The 16558-nt window shown below is 43.6% G+C and overlaps 1 protein-coding gene across 1 annotated transcript in view; it reads left to right on the forward strand.

Moving 5' to 3' along the window:
- Window positions 1-15778, forward strand: part of LOC144824919 (NXPE family member 1-like) — a 749464-nt gene extending 733686 nt beyond the window's left edge. Inside the window, exon 6 of the mRNA XM_078683880.1 lies at window positions 14739-15778. Within this exon, the coding sequence (XP_078540006.1) occupies window positions 14739-15274 (536 nt within the window). The 3' untranslated portion in view covers window positions 15275-15778. The remainder of the gene's footprint in view (window positions 1-14738) is intronic.
- The last annotated feature ends 780 nt before the right edge of the window (window positions 15779-16558 follow it).

Genomic DNA, 16558 nt, shown 5'->3' on the forward strand with positions numbered 1-16558 from the left:
GAGACTGAATTGTTACCGCTTGAGAGAAGAGCGGGAGTTGGAATATATAGTGTCCGGAGTGAGATTGCTGTCAGTGCAGCAGTGATTTGAAAATTTGTCTTTGTGTGAGAATTGCCGTATATTGTGAAGCAGTAATTCTGCAGCTATTTGAGGCGGCTTGGCGGGGGACTGTGGCGGGAAGTGTGTCTTGGTCTCCACGGCAGGGGTAGGAGTAGAAGCAATCACGGCAGAGCAGCCGTGGCAGAGAGTGGCTCTGGAGCTCCGTAGAGTCTGCCGGGCAGCGGCAAGGGTCTTCTTTTGGGGGAACGGAGGTGGGGTCTGTAAAGGTAAGGGGAGGCAAGGGAGGGCAGAAGACAGGGAGCCCCCTTTTTTTGCACAACGGAGGCACAATTTTATGAATCTGCGGCGGCTTCAGTTGTGAAAATAAAGGTTAAGGGAAAACGTCAGCCATCTAATAAAGTAAGCACAGAAAGTGGAGAAAGTGGCAAGGTGACTGTTTCAAAACCTACTGTTATTTCTAGATATGTGCTGAGAAGTGGGGGTGGGGAAAAAAGTAGTATGTTGGTAGTTCCCGAGTCACAGGAGAACTCTGTTAAATGCGCCAAAGAGCGGAATGTGTACAAGAGAGAAGTAAAAGAAGTAAAACCGAGGGGAGGACTATTGAGTAAAGAGGTTAGAGGTCGGAAAAAAAAAGGATATAGTACAGAGTATAAGATTAAAAGTGACCCCCTCTTTAAGGTCTTACTTTAAATCAATACCAAAAACTTTAGTGTTAAGGGGGAATCCTAATATAGCGGAAAATGAATCCCACCCCACTCAACTACAACAACCAGCAGGAGATGGACTCACAGACGAAAGTCTGAACCTAGTAAATTGGACAAAGCATTTGAGCCCACACCGTTTTCAGGTGTTGACCCCAGAGTTGGGGGGGCTGGGGGAATTTGTGGGTGGGGATATTCCTGCAGATAATGGTACGGTCTCTTTGGCTCAGCCACCCCATGATTTACATGGTGAGACTCAAAACAGTGAAGCAAGCCAGCCCGAACATTTATCTGGGGACATGTATAGGTTTGTGCAGAATGAGAAGAGCTTTGTTGCTGTCAATTCTGAGAAGGGAGAGCCCCCAATCAGTAGTATGATTGCTTCTCTCACGCTTGAGATTCGTAGCAGATTTGAAGTTTCAGAGCTGAACCAGAGAGAGATAAAGTCTGCCTGCGAAGTGCTGGAGAAAAAGATAGATGACCTAAGTGGAATGACTGTAGCTTTAGAAGCGGAAGTGAGCGACCTTAAGGCAACAGTACAAGTAAACAGAAATCTGACAGCTAGGGGGAGAGATCAGGACGAAAGGGTGGAAAGGTTGGAGAATTTTACAAGGCGGAACAATTTAAAAATTCTTAGACTTCCTGAGGGTAAGGAAGGGAGTGATATTAAGAGCTTTGTAGTACAATTGTTCAAAAAGGAGTTTCAGCTGGAGGAATCGGAAGAGGAAATAGCAAGAGATATCCAAAGGACTCACAGAGACCCATTTAGGTTGAGTGCAAACAGGTCTAAACCAAGGAGAATTCTTGTTAATGTCCTTTCGTATTCCCTCAAAGAAAAAATCCTGGCCAAAGCCCTGAAGAATAAATCACTTGATCTAGATGGGGTAAAAATTGAAATAAGATCAGACCTCTCAATAGCAACATCCAACAGGCAATGGGAGTTGGGTAAAAGAATGGAGACCTTGAGAAAGCTGGGGGCTTTGGTCCAACTGAAGTTTCCAGCTTTGCTTAAGGTGATGTTAAACAATAAAATGCATTCTTTTAGATTTGTGGCGGAGGTAGACAAATTTATAGAGGAGCTCCAATCAGAGGTCTAGTAATAAGATCCTGCTTAAATTGCTCTGCTCTGTATATATTTGTATGTATTATATTTGAAGCTGTATGCACACCTCAGGGTTCTCCCATATGGCCTTATGGCCATGGGAAGTTGGTTAGGGTTTTCCAAGGATGGGGATGTAGTTTGGGGGGAGCACAGGGTGGGGAGTATAAATGGGAAAAAACAAAAAAACTCAAATGTCTTGTTTTATGCCAAATCAGTCAGCAATGCTAGCCCTTTCTTTTCTTAATTTTTTTTTCCTTTTTCTTTTAAGGGATGTCTAGAAATAGGGCAAAAGAGATAAACTTTTTAGGAAACTGATGTGGGAGCACACTGCTTCACCTCCCAGCAGGTTCGCCTCCAGGCATCATGGGAGATGCAGTTCGCCAAGTGTGTATACTTGCAAAGTCTCTCGAGTGTTTCACCAGGTGGGTGCAGATTAGTGCTGGCCATCTCTAGACACGTGTTTCTGGATTATTATCCGTCATCAGCAGAGGTTAGGCATAAGATTATTTGGGTTTGCTGAGCAGGCTGCCGTATTCTTGGGTCACAGTACCTCTCCAGGCACGCAGGTGCCTCTCCACGAGCTCGTCAGCTCAAAGCGGCTCGAGGGAGCCTTTAAACAGGAAACTGATGTGGGAGCACACTGCTTCACCTCCCAACAGGTTTGCCCCTAGGCATCATGGTAGATGCAGTTCGCCAAGTGTGTATACTTGCAAAGTCTCTCGAGTGTTTCACCAGGTGGGTGCAGATTAGTGCTGGCCATCTCTAGACACGTGTTTCTGGATTATTATCCGTCATCAGCTGTTATCCTCTCCGTCCTCAGGATCAGCTTGTAGTACAAGTAGGCCACCTCCAGATCTATCCAAGCCCCGAATGCTGTTAAAGCCGTGGGCGAAAGAAGGATCAGGTGAGGGCAAAATAATAAACAAAAGGGAGGAAAGGAAGGGGACTGCAGGGAGGGAGAGCTGTGAAGACAAAAAAAAAAAAAAACAATGATTGGTGGCTCTCAATTCTCAATAACGTTTTCTTTATGCGAACGCTACTTATGAAACCAAACTGTGCTATACCTGAATCGGAAAGGCGAACTGTACTAATTTAGAAGATGCTTCTCTTCCCTGGAGAGTACATAAATAGCGCCTGTAATTGCCTTCCCCTGTAAACACAAAACCTACTATTGAAACTGCCCGGGAGACCCATGTGATAGAAAATACTATACTGGTAAGTATGTAGTCTACGTACCCTAATCTTTTTCCCTTAACGATCTGAAGAAAAGTAGACAATGTTCTTAAGGGATGCAGCGTAAGTACACAGTACCTCCCGTAAACAAAATAAGGGTTACGTCACCCAAAAGTAATGAGAACAAGGTTACCTTTAGGGAAGTCGTATTCAGGTGTAGGAATAGACTCTTCGTCCACCCTGGGACTTATCTAAGGAAATCCTCTGCAATAGCCGGTGCAAGAAGGCTCGCCAACAGAGGATTTCTGGCAATGTATACTGCACAAACAAACAACTGTTTCCTCCGCAATAGCCGGTGCAAGAAGGCTCGCCAACGGAGGAAACGACAAAAAACCAGCGAATGAGTCTTCCACAGGAGCCGAGGAAAGAAGGCTCACTCACGGATAAACAGGAGCCGACAAGTCGGCACAAGGAAAAACCGTCCTCCGCAATAGCCGGTGAAAGAAGGCTGTCCAACGGAGGACGGAACAGAACAAAGTGCGTCGGAAAACCAACACCCTAGACAGGAACCGCAAAGCAGGGAAACACAGGAGCGCTGAAAAAACGCCAATCCGCACGGTCGTCTGGAACGCCAGGAACAACAAGCCAGAATATCCGACAACAGCTGCAGGAAATGGTCTCTACTTATACCCCGCCTCCTAGCCGCTAAGCATCTTGGAACATGTAGTCTTACATTCTGGACCCATCATCTCCATGAGGCGCGACGGAATCTGACATCAGCAGAGATTAGGCATAAGATTATTTGGGTTTGCTGAGCAGGCTGCCGTATTCTTGGGTCACAGTACCTCTCCAGGCACGCAGGTGCCTCTCCACGAGCTCGTCAGCTCAAAGTGGCTCGAGGGAGCCTTTAAACAGGAAACTGATGTGGGAGCACACTGCTTCACCTCCCAACAGGTTCGCCCCTAGGCATCATGGTAGATGCAGTTCGCCAAGTGTGTATACTTGCAAAGTCTCTCGAGTGTTTCACCAGGTGGGTGCAGATTAGTGCTGGCCATCTCTAGACACTTGTTTCTAGATTATTATCCGTCATCAGCAGAAATTAGGCATAAGATTATTTGGGGTTGCTGAGCAGGCTGCCATATTCTTGGGTCACAGTACCTCTCCAGACACGCAGGTGCCTCTCCACGAGCTTGTCAGCTCAAAGCAGCTCGAGGGAGCCTTTAAACAGGAAACTGATGTGGGAGCACACTGCTTCACCTCCCAGCAGGTTCGCCCCTAGGCATCATGGTAGATGCAGTTCGCCAAGTGTGTATACTTGCAAAGTCTCTCGAGTGTTTCACTAGGTGGGTGCAGATTAGTGCTGGCCATCTCTGGACACATGTTTCTGGATTATTATCCGTCATCAGCAGAGATTAGGCATAAGAATATTTGGGGTTGCTGAGCAGGCTGCCGTATTCTTGGGTCACAGTACCTCTCCAGGCGCTCAGGTGCCTCTCCACGAGCACGTCAGCTCTACCATGATGCCTAGGGGCGAACCTGCTGGGAGGTGAAGCAGTGTGCTCCCACATCAGTTTCCAGATAAAATTTTTAGCATGGAATGTAAATGGGCTTCGGGTAAAGGGTAGGAGAGATAGGATAATGTTGTATTTAAAAGAATGCCCAGCGCAAGTCATTATTCTGTTAGAGGCACACTTTACAGAAGAAGAAAGTAGGGTGTTCTTTAAATCCCAGAGGTGGATCGCACATGCTGTCTTCACGAAGCAGACATTGGTTACGAAGGGGGTAGCTTTATTGGTAAAGCAAGGGACAAATATTCTAGCAAAGTTAAATATTTTTGGTCAAAACGTTACTTTGATAGGTTATTACGGTCCAAATCAGGACGAAATAGGTCCATTAGATGAGTTGGCAAATGAGATTTTAGGTTTTCCATATCAGATTATAATGGCAGGAGATTTTAGTACTGTTCTAGACCATAAAATGGACAGATCCCAACATAGTAGAGTGGCCTGCAATCCTAAAATGTCGTCTAGAGTTCGGATGTTGATGACCCAGTGTGGTCTTTGTGATATATGGAGGTGCATGGCCGGCTCGCAACTTGGTTTTACGTATTACAATAAAAATTATAAACATAAATCTCGTATAGATTACTTTTTGATTGACAGGGTACTTAAAGATGTGGAAGTTGAAGTTAAACACATTGGAGTACACCTGTCTGACCATTCAGCCATTCTTCTTCATTTAAGTTTAGGAGAGAGGAGTGTAGGTCTAGGTGGATGCGTGATCGTACTATTTTACTGGAAGAGGAGGTCATTGAGGGGTTAAAAGCTGAGACTGAAGAATTTTTTTTTAAAGTAATCTAGGTTCGGCCAAGATTGGGACAGTCTGGGATGCCTATAAAGCTTATTTAAGGGGAAGAGTGGACACTCTAGTGGCAAATAAGAGGCAAGTTTACCATGGTAAAGTATCAGGACTAGAAGAACAGATTCAGAAGTCAGATGGGGCTTTGAATAATCTAGGTGGACAGGTGGATGACGAGAGGTTGGTGGCCGAAATCTTGAAGCTAAAGGCAGAGCTGTCAGGAGTTATAAGCGAGCGTGTCAGAGAAAGCTGGGAGGCCAGCCAGTTGCCACATTTTGAATACGGCGAAGGCTGCGGTAAATTACTTGCATGGAAGGCGAAGAGTGACCGAGTTAGAAACTTTATAAAAGAGATCATTTGTGAAGAATCAGGGGCAGTGTTGAGTGACAGCCAATAGATTAGTTCGGCTTTCTTTAGTCACTTTGGGAGAGTATATAAAGAATAGTTGGTTATGAATGGGGAGGATGTGTTACCGTGGCTAGAGCACCTAGAGCGCCTTCCAGATGAGGCAATGGAAGCCATAGATGATGAGATCACTTCGGAGGAACTTGAAGATGTAATAAGGGGTGGGAAGCGTGGGAAGGCTCCAGGGCCGGATGGCCTCCCACTTGAGGTTACAAAGTTCTGGCTGGCACTATAAATCCTATTTTTAGACAACTTTTTAAGACAATATTTCAGACAGACGCTGCTTTTCCTGATTCTTGGAAGGAAGCTATTATAACCTTAATCTCAAAACCCGGGAAATCCCCCAAAAAAGTGGACTCATATAGGCCCATTTCTCTGTTAAATGCAATAATAAGGTGTTTGCAAAGGTTATGGCAGTAAGGTTGAATAGTTATATGCCTCGAATGGTGAATGAAGACGAAAAGGGGTTTGTAAGAGGAAGGGCATTAAAAGAGTTGACATACTCATTGATCGGTTCTATAGACATGGCAACTGCTTATGGCCTCCCCCTGGCAGTGATAGCATTAGATGCGGCTAAGGCATTTGACCGAGTCAATTGGGCCTATTTGCAGAAGGTGGTTAAACATTTTAATCTAGGTCCTAACTTCCGTAGAGCTTTAAATAGTATCTATGCCACTCCGGAAGCTAGAGTGCTAGTTAATGGGATATTGACTTCTCCAGTAAAAATCATGAGAGGGACCAGGCAAGGGTGTCTGCTCTCACTGTTACTGTTTGATCTCTATATTGAGCCACTGGCTGGAAAAATTAGGAGTTGTAACAGTATTGTGCCTTTTGAATTTAACGGCCGGACAAAGAAGGTTGGGTTGTATGCTGACGACATTTTAATCTTTACAACGAACCTTGCATAAACCATGAAGGCTGTAATGAAATTAACAACCGAGTTCGGTAAAGTGTCAGGTTATGATATTAACAGAGACAAGACAGAAGTGATGAGCTGGAATATGGGCGAGACGGGGATTGCTGTTAAAAGAGAAATGAGATATTTGGGGGTAACGATCACTCAAAATATTGCCGACCTTCCTAAAGTTAACTTTGACCGGGTTAAAAAAGAGATTTGTGCTAATATTCAGGGTTGGATGCATCTTCCGCTAACTCTGTTTGGCAGAGTGAATTTAGTAAAAATGATCTTGCTTCCAAAATTAACTTTTTTGTTTGATTCTATCCCCTTATCGTTTAGAAAAGAATGGTTTGTTAAGTTGCAGAGCGATATAAGTTCGTTTATCTGGGCATCAAAAGGGCCGCAAATCTCCTGGCGCAAATTAAAGGATGAGGCTGTTGAAGGGTGGTTTAGCTCTTCCAGATTTTAGACTTTACTCTTGGGCCTTTTCTCTAAAAAACGGTAGCATGTTATTGCATATTCCCCTAGATTCAGAAATAGGCAGGATTTTTAGAGCGATGCTTATTAAGGAGAAGGGAGCAGGAATTGGTTTCATGTTTAAATTCGCTGATCCAAAATATTTTAAGTAGATCAGGCTGAAGACTCTGAGGGAGATGGCGGAAACTTGGTTTAAAATTCGGAAGGGGTTAAATATACCATATTTTAGCTATTGGGCCCCTATCTGGGACTCCCCAGGTTCTCCTGAGTGGACAAAAGACTCATTGGCTTTACCTTTGAAAGAAGCGGGCATTCTAAGATGGAAGCACATGCTGCTGGACGGTCAGCTGGTGCCGTGGAACTGGTGCGAGCAGGTGGTGGGCCCAAGGCTCTCAAGGTTTTAATATTTTCACGTGCAAAGCTGGTTTCAGACTATTTGGGAAAGGTTAGGGGAACCAAATGAGTTAGAAGAAAAACGCCTCTCCGCTACAGTTGTTAAAAAAGAAATTGCTCTATGGTATTGGATGATTCTGGAGATGGAGGATGGTGTATTCACCTTGCCGGCGGATCTGTGGGGAAGATGCTTGCCAGCGACCGAGCTGGAAGACCAATGGCAAGTATCTATGCCTACACTTTATAAAATAGTGAAACCTTCATATCTCAGGAGGAATCATTTCTTTACTGTACATAGGGCTTACTGGACTCCACAAAGACTTTCTAAATTTGGCTCAGGAAGAATGGTGGTATGTCCAAAATGCAGCAGTCAGAGCGCCGATGACTTACATTTGTTTTATACTGTCCGGAGTTACAGCTTTTCTGGGAGGCAGTAAGTAAATGTTTAACTTGCGCCCTAAACCTGCAGATCAAGGTAAGCGCTGTTTTGGTTATTTTTGGAGTATTGGAATGCCAAAGTTGTTTTACTAAAGACAATGCCAAATTGGTATTTTATGCTATGCTTTTAGCTCGTAGGGAGATATGTAAATTGTGGGTATGTCCGACACCACCAAGTTTGGGTGATTGGTTAAAATCTATGGGCTATACAGCCAATTTGGACATTTCGGATCAAGGGAAAGGAAGATACAAATTCTGGACTCCCTTTGTGTCTAGGTGAGCTACATGTTTAGGGGGAATGGTCCAATGATTAAGCCTTCCACTGCCTCCGCTGTGTATAGTCTTTTCTGTGCGAGCAGTAGGATATGGGGACGGGTCTATGTTGGATAGAAAGAGGAGCTTCGCTAAAAGATAGCATGGTCGCTATTCTGGGAGCCTAGACCTTATTTTTCCCTCTCATAGCAAATGAGGTCAGAAAACCCAAGACTGGCATCAATAGAAAGACAAAGGGTGGAAGCAAGGCAAATGAGGACTAAAATAAAAAAAAATTAAAAAGATGTAACCATGCTGTGCGATCCTATTTAGGTATTGCCAGCTATTGCTCCAGGTACATTTGTATTTTTGCCATGGTGAGTGCCCCATTGCGTGAGTTAACAACGAAGAATGTTCCCTTCCAATTGTCCTCTGAATGTGATCAAAGTTTGAAGAAAATCAAACACGCAATTGAAAATGCAACTGATATGGCTTACTTTTGACCAAGGTTACATACTGAGATTGTTGTAGACGCAAGCCCAGTGGTGTTGGGCGCAATTCTTGCTCAACACAATGGACATCCACATGCTCAGAGACACATTGTAGCCTATGCCAGGCGAAGTCTATCTCAGACTGAACATGCCTAATCTCACCCAGAAACGAGAGCATGGCTGTAGCATGGACTCATGAGAATTTTCATGTGTTTCTGTACGGAAAGCATTTCACCTTTGTGATTTATGGGCACCCATAAGAAAGTGGTTCAGCATGCTGTGCTTGAAGGAATTGATCTCAAGTCAGCTTTGGGTCCAGCGCTTCATGTCAATCGATCAACTCCCCATTCCACAACAAATGTAAGCCCTGACTTCTTGCTGTCTGGGTAAGCCATTGGGACAAGCCTACCACAATGGACAACAAGTCGAGTACTAGACACTGATAAGATTTGTGTCATGGACACTTATTGCAAAAGAAAGATAAAGGCCTAAACAGATAAGCGCAGATGTGCTAGGGACATGTTTTTTAAAGAAGAGACTGAGTATTAGCCAAGCAAAAACGGAAATGCAATACTGATACTCTGATTCTGATCCATTGAGAGTTGTGATAAGTAAAGGACAGGTAGTGACCGGTCAATGTCCCAGAAAGTCCATTACACAAGACTCAACTAATTTCAAACATCTGCCATAATGCTCTTAAGCTTCAGACTCAATGAGTGAAACAAGCCAGCCTGACTGCCCAAATCAAGCATCTGAGCCTACAGCTATCAGGCCAGATGACATGGCAACTCCTTCACCTCTGGAAGAATGGTGCAAGCCCCTTGATGACTCATCGAGTAATTCTAATGCATGTATGTTATCCATATTTTTTATTTACCAAATTCGGGAGATGTAGTGTTGTGTGATCATGTGCAGTAGGACCCTTGTGGTACTAGGTGGACTTCTTACAAAGTTATGTAATCAGTTGGGAGATATTTGGGCGTATCTGGGTGTGGTCAATAAATTCTATGACGCAGTACGTTCAGTTAATGTTTGCATGTCGAAGGATAAAGATATGTATTACAGAGCTCCGTGTGTGGCATAGTCATTTGTGTACTCCAGAGCTGGGGTGGGTGCTGCACAGGTAAGCCCAGCTGAAAAAAATTACCGCCTTAAAGTCCGGCATAAAGAGTTCATTTTGCGGTGAAGGAGGGAGCATGGAGAGCTTTGTGGATGGTCATCATTGTAGCGTGAAGAACAGGACATACATCGCAGACAGTCTTCACAGTAGTGCAAAGATTCTGTCAGGGGTTGGATTCGATGACTGCTGGAGCTTCACATTGGCAGTCACCAAGGGCTGTTGATACTGTAGCGCAAAGTGAAGATCTCATGTTGCTGGTCATCGCTGGCGGTCACTGTAGCATGAAGAGTCTGGTTTCTGGAGCTTCGCATTGGCGGTCATCTCTAGCAGCAAGGTCTCAGTGTGAACAGGCCCATTTAAGATTGTGAAGCGCCTAAAACTTTAGCATTTTCCTTTTCTCCACAGGAGTAGTTAAACTGATGTCAGCAAAGGGTCGAGGACCTGGGGGGGTACGTCTTGGGTATCAAGTACTCATTCTTGCAGAGGTCAGCAGGGATCAAACAGGTCCACGTGCAGGTCTAGGCAGGTCCAGTACAGCAGGTCAGCTGGGCATTTTCAGAGAGACCCTGGAGTTTGTTGTGCACCTGTCACTCATAACAGAAGGTAAACCACCCCAGCCTTGGACGCACTCTGCTAGGGATTAAGAGAGCAGGTCCAGTCTTTATTCTCAGAGAGCAGTGAGGCCACAAGCAGCAGGGCAGTCCTCTGGCAGCATGGCAGTTCTTCTTTTGTAGTATTTACTCATCCAGGAGTGTACTGAAGAGTTGGTCTGAGGGTCCTATTGTTATACCTGGCATGGAAGTCCCCCCCCCACCCCCACAGATGGTTCTTGAATTTCCTTACTCTCTATCCTGGCTCCAAAGGGTCTGAGGTGACAATAGGCTAGTGTGTGTTCCTTATGAGTGTCCTGAGGCAGCTCCTTTGAAATCTAAGTGGGGAAGGGAACAAGCTCCGTCCCACACATTTGGCAGGATAATCCATTTGCCAAATCCTAGTCCATTTTTATGTCGATGTCTGGGAGGAATACACAAAGATCACTTGTCATGCTAATCACTGTTATGTGACCTAGGACACAAGCTGCAGTGGAGAAAAATGGCAACTTTCTAAAAATTGCATTTTTAGAATTGTGACTTAAAACCTGACTTTATCATTAAAGAGGTTTTTAAATTACAGTTCTTTTGAGACCAAGCATGAGATTTCTACCTGTTCCCAAACAAGTTATCACTTATTAAATGTAATAAGTAACTTAGGGCCAGATGTACAACCATTGTGATTTGCAAGTCGCAAATTGCGAGAAATTGCGAGTCGCAATTTGCAAGTTGCAAACCACACTGTACAACAGTGCCTCAAACACTGTTTGTGATTCCGAATGGGGTTGCAGATTGCATTCCTCATCAATATTAATAAGGCACTCACAATTTGAGACCCCATTGGGAAGGGCTGGCCCTCCCAGGTATGATGGCCTGCTGGGCTCAGCAGACCTCCATGCCTGGGACTGCTTTTGAATAAAGCTGTTTTTTAAAAAAAAATACAGCCCATTTTCCTCAAAGGAAAACGAGATGCATTTAATAAGAAAAATTTAACTTTTTTGTTTAATTTTTTAAGGTCAAGTAGTGGTCCCAGGGACCACTGCATGCCCCTAAAAATATTTCCCCCTGCATTCACAAAGGGGAAGGGGTCCCATGGGGACCCCTTCCCTTTTGAGAGTCCTTTACCACCCTTCTGAGGTAGGTGGTAAACTGCGACTGTTTTGCAACTGCAATTGCGGTTACAAAACAGTCATACATAGGGCTCAGACTCGCTATTAGGAAGGGACACCCTCGGAACGCCCCTTCCTAATAGCAAGTCGCTAATCATATTTAGCGAGTCGCAAATAAATTGCAACTCGCTAAATAGGGTTAGTAGATGACCCTTTTGTATTTTGCATGTGCAAACGGGTCGCAAACCTGTTTGTGCATGCATAATAGGGTTGTACATCTGGCCTTTAATGTTCTTGTATTGGAAAGGGAGGTCTCACAGTATTGAGAAAATAATTAAAGAGTTTTTCACAACCAGGACAAGTAAAACTTACAAGTCAATGGCAAACTTTTTATATACAATGCACCCTGCCCTATGGGCTGTTTAGGGCCAACCTTAGGGTGACTTATATGTATTTAAAAGGGTGTTTAAGATCTGGCAAGGGGTTTATTTTGTCACATAAAAAAAGAGCCATGGGTCCGAATTTGGAGGAGGTTGATAAACTATTAGAATATAGTCTATTTTGGAAGACGGGGGGGGGGTTCCCTTTTCACGACGGTTCCCCTCACACACCAGAGGTGTCATACTTCATCATAGGGGTGCCTCCTCACGCAAAAGACCTAGTCTTTGTGTGGGCTATGACCCCCTCTCTACGAGAGAGGAGCTCAGGGATGTTTTTATTGAGTAAGGCGGGGGGTACTAAACCCCTATGTGAGCTAGGTGTGTGTGTGAAAGAATGTGAAGTGCTGTGATGTGAAAGTTAAAACTGGCTACAGGGTTAGCTATATTAACTTTATTCGGCTACCCGGTGTCAGGATTAAAAATAGTAAGGAGCTGGTAACATAATTGCCAACATTTTAGAGACAAAATGTGTAAATCAATAGACCAACATGTTTTCGCCAGAGGGACATAGATAGTGTCTCTGCCTTCTTCAGGGTCAGTTCTATTCAGCTACTGCAGGGATTAAGTGCAAATACGTGAAAAGAACATGAAAAACACGTGAATACATCAAGAATGTAATACTGAACCAGTTTTATTTAGCTGTTCAGTATGTACTGCATACAACCTATATTGGAGACAAATTGCATGTTGTCACCATACGCATTACTTGTATACATATAGCATGAGTTAAAATTACAGTTTTATAACCTCCTTTGAGAATATCTGTGACACATCTACATATTAGATCAATGTGTGGTTAAACAAAGACGTGCAACTCACCATTATGGGTTGCGCAATTCACTACGTCTGTCCCGGTTGATTAGCCATGAGGAGCGTGCACCAAAATCTGCCAACAGAGGTATTTGGTATTAAAAACAAGAGACCCCAAGAGAGGGATTCAAAGATAAGATATACATGGCCTACAGTTAGATTTGCGCAAGGAAGCGTTTGCGCAAGAAAGAGTTTTCACATAGACCAGAAGTCTCATAGAGACGGGAATACCGACCTTGGACACCAGCTGTTTATGTATCCCTTGTTGATCCGGCAGCACCTCACCCACGGTGCCTTGGATTTCTCGCGCAAACTTACCAGAAGTATACGCTATCTGCTTTCCAACTAGGGAGCCCCACAACCTCTAAATGCTGGACATAAGGTTTTACACTGCCAGCCACCTTCCCTTGTTCCCTGTTGTCCCGGGGTTTGTACCACCCCCGTGCCACCATACAATCAAGTCTATAACTGGCGCATGCCTGGGGTTTCCCAAACCTTGCTCCAGTTGATGTTATGCGCTTGCCACCAGTCTGCAAAGTGAGAACTAATGCTGGCACACACCAAGGTATTCCAGACCTGTGGCTCTTTTCTTGTGTGACATTAATTTAGTGGGGAATTAGCTCATGCAGGTCCTTAAAACTCCTCAAGCCCCCAAGTGTATTGAAAGGGGTTTATTTTGCCAAGTCGAATTGGCAGTTTATAACTGCAGACAGGCTGCATTGGCAAACCTGAGAAATATTTTAAACTGTTACTTAAATGGGTGGCACAATAAGTGCTGCAAGCCCACTAGTAGCACTTAAGTTACAGGTCCTAGGTACATGTACATGTATTTAGAGTAAAGCTCAGTTGGCCTCGGATCTACTATATTATCCATATACTTCATACCCATGGTAAATCGAAGGAGTATATTATATGTATGTTTATTAGCACAACAACCTAATGCTCAATACCCGTTTATTGTGCAATGTCCTGCTGATTCTGGGTCACCTATGTTTGTGATCATATATTATATTTCTCTTTTGTATGTATTGACACATTTCAAATGCTTGCATACTACATCATCCGCTTATGTTTTATACTGTATACTGTAAAATGCTCTGATACCCTCGTGGGTCACGTTCGCGCTGTAAAAAAACGTTATAAATAAATAAATAAATAACATGTTGTACCACTTTGCTAGTAAATGAAATCTGCCAATCAGGTGTTAGTTAATTTTGCCATGTTTTAGGGAACGATCACGAGTACTTTAGTCGTGATCAACAATGGTCAAGTGCACAGAGTCCTAACGCCAATAAAAATTAATTTCAACAAACAGAAGGGGGTAGGTCAAAAGTTTGTGGGAAGAGGACCCTAAGGCTGAATAGTCTCACATACTTTCAGAAATCAAAGAACTTTTCATTACTACCCAACTCAAAGCAGGTCCAAGGAGTGCACGCTAGCCATATATGGGTGAAGCAGCTGTAGGCAAATAACTCTGTACACCCCTTAACCAGTGGATAGCATGAGTTAAGTTCCTCCAAATTGTTGTAAGGAGTTCTTTGTTACATACGCAGATGTAACAATAAAGGAAGCCTTTCAAAAATAGTAGCCAACACAGATCAAATACGACCTGCCCATTTGGTACCAGAGACTATAATGTCATCTATGTAACTCAAAGTTAATAATGCAGAAGACTAGGTTTTGGGCCAGTATCGACTCTGCACAAACCTTTATAGGGTATTTCTACGCAAACACCACTGAGGTTTTTCTGTTGTGTGGCTTTTTCTGGCATTCCAGTTCAACACTCCATACACTAAAGTCTGCCACATCTCATTTCACATATTTAATTCAAAACTAATTTCAGTCCGAAATGTTTTTGGGTGCCTTGATTCATGGTTATTTTATTAATATTATTCTGTCTTATATTTTCCATTTTGTGTAGGCCTCCAGTTCTTTGATCTGCATGAAAGTGGGCCACACCAGTCTTTGTTGGCTCTGGATATGGGCAGGAACCTTAAAATCCAGTGGAAGAAGCACGGACACCCCTTTGTAACTGTGAGTTTGTACACTGTTAAGAATCACGCCTACCTACCTCGCGAGATCGACTTGGTGTCTGGAGATGCACACACCTCCCTTGTTATAACCCTTGGGCAGCATTTCAGGCCCTTCCCAATCGCCATCTTTATCAGGCGTGCTATCAATGTCCGCAAAGCTGTGCTACGTCTCCTGATCAGAAGTCCAGACACGAAGGTCATCGTGAAACTGGAAAATACCAGAGAAAAGAGCCCCGATGTAGAACGGTTCAGTGACTTTCATGGCTACCTCCAGAACCTCGCATTGTCTTTCATCTTTCAAGATATGAACGTTGGCATCATCGACGCTTGGGACATGACCACTGCTTATGGTGCGTACAGTGTTCATCCACCCAAGGACGTCATAGCGAGCCAGGTCAATATGTTTCTCACCTATATTTGCTGACTGATCTCCGTAAGGTCGACAGATGGTGTCTAAACCAATTGCATTTGGAGTGTTCATGGAATCGCAGCAGGATGGATTTTTTAATTCAGTTTTAACTATCGTCATGCATGTTCATTATGAGATGGGTTGAGCAAACACTATGAGATGTACCATGTAAAAGATGTTGTGGAAAGCATGTTGCAATTTCTCTGCTGCAATGGCTGATTCAAGTAAACAGTTTTATATTGGCAGTATTTGAGTTTGTCAGTGGTGAAAACCGTCAACATTTAAATTTGGTCTGCAAAATTGTATATTTCAATTTGTATTTGCAACAATGAAAACATCTTTTTCTGACCCAATGGAATACTAACACAATGCACAATTAGACATTTTAATACCACTGACATTATTTTACAAATGATAAATTCAAGCGCAACTCACAAATCTACTGATGGGGCCACATATTTTATTGACAGTTTTGACCCCAACCTCAATAAATAATAATATTATTTACTACATTAAAAATCTTTTTTTTTATAACTTTATTTTTCAGTTTGCGTTGGTTCAAAGGATACATACATGCAAATCCGTTCACTATTAATTACAATATCATTGTCGCAATCAGAAAACAGTCTTTTAGCATTGCAATATTGATGTGCCTATCGTGGCTGGGATGAATAAGTCAGTAATTCAATAACATTGTCTTCCAGAAGTCAGACCTCCCAACGTAGTCAAACATTATAGGCCATAGATTCTGGACTTGCCATGTCTGTTGAGAGGTACCTGATTCTAAGTGAGCCGAAAGGATTGAAGCTCATTGCCCCACTCCCTCCGGAACAATACCATGCACCAGTTGAGAGCTGAAAGCTCGACTCAGACCCTCAACATAGGTACCATATGGGCCCCACATGTCTTTAGGACGGGAAGAACTGCGCATTATGCTGGCATAGATCTCATTATTAATATTACAGTAGGCCAAGCTGCTCAGCCAACCCTGTACAGTAGTGCGGACAGTGCTTAATTTGAGCATGTGCTTTCAGGTGCTCAGCACCTGCACTTCTTTCACAGGGCCGGGGCTACAATTTGTGAACCTGCAGGTGGTGGTGTCAATATTATTTGTTCAATTCAAAATAAAAAGAGTAATATACATTGCATGGTGACTGGCTGGTAAATGTTCAGAGGCAGGCCGGCATTCGCCTGTCCAGGCAAGCATGATTGTGTATCACCACGTTAGAGATGATGTCATCACGCTGATCACAAATCCAAGAAGTCATCGACAAACTATAGCTTGCATTCTATTCCCCT

This window comes from Lissotriton helveticus, chromosome 3_1 (assembly GCF_964261635.1).
Source record: "Lissotriton helveticus chromosome 3_1, aLisHel1.1, whole genome shotgun sequence".
In the NCBI taxonomy this organism is placed as follows: domain Eukaryota; kingdom Metazoa; phylum Chordata; class Amphibia; order Caudata; family Salamandridae; genus Lissotriton; species Lissotriton helveticus.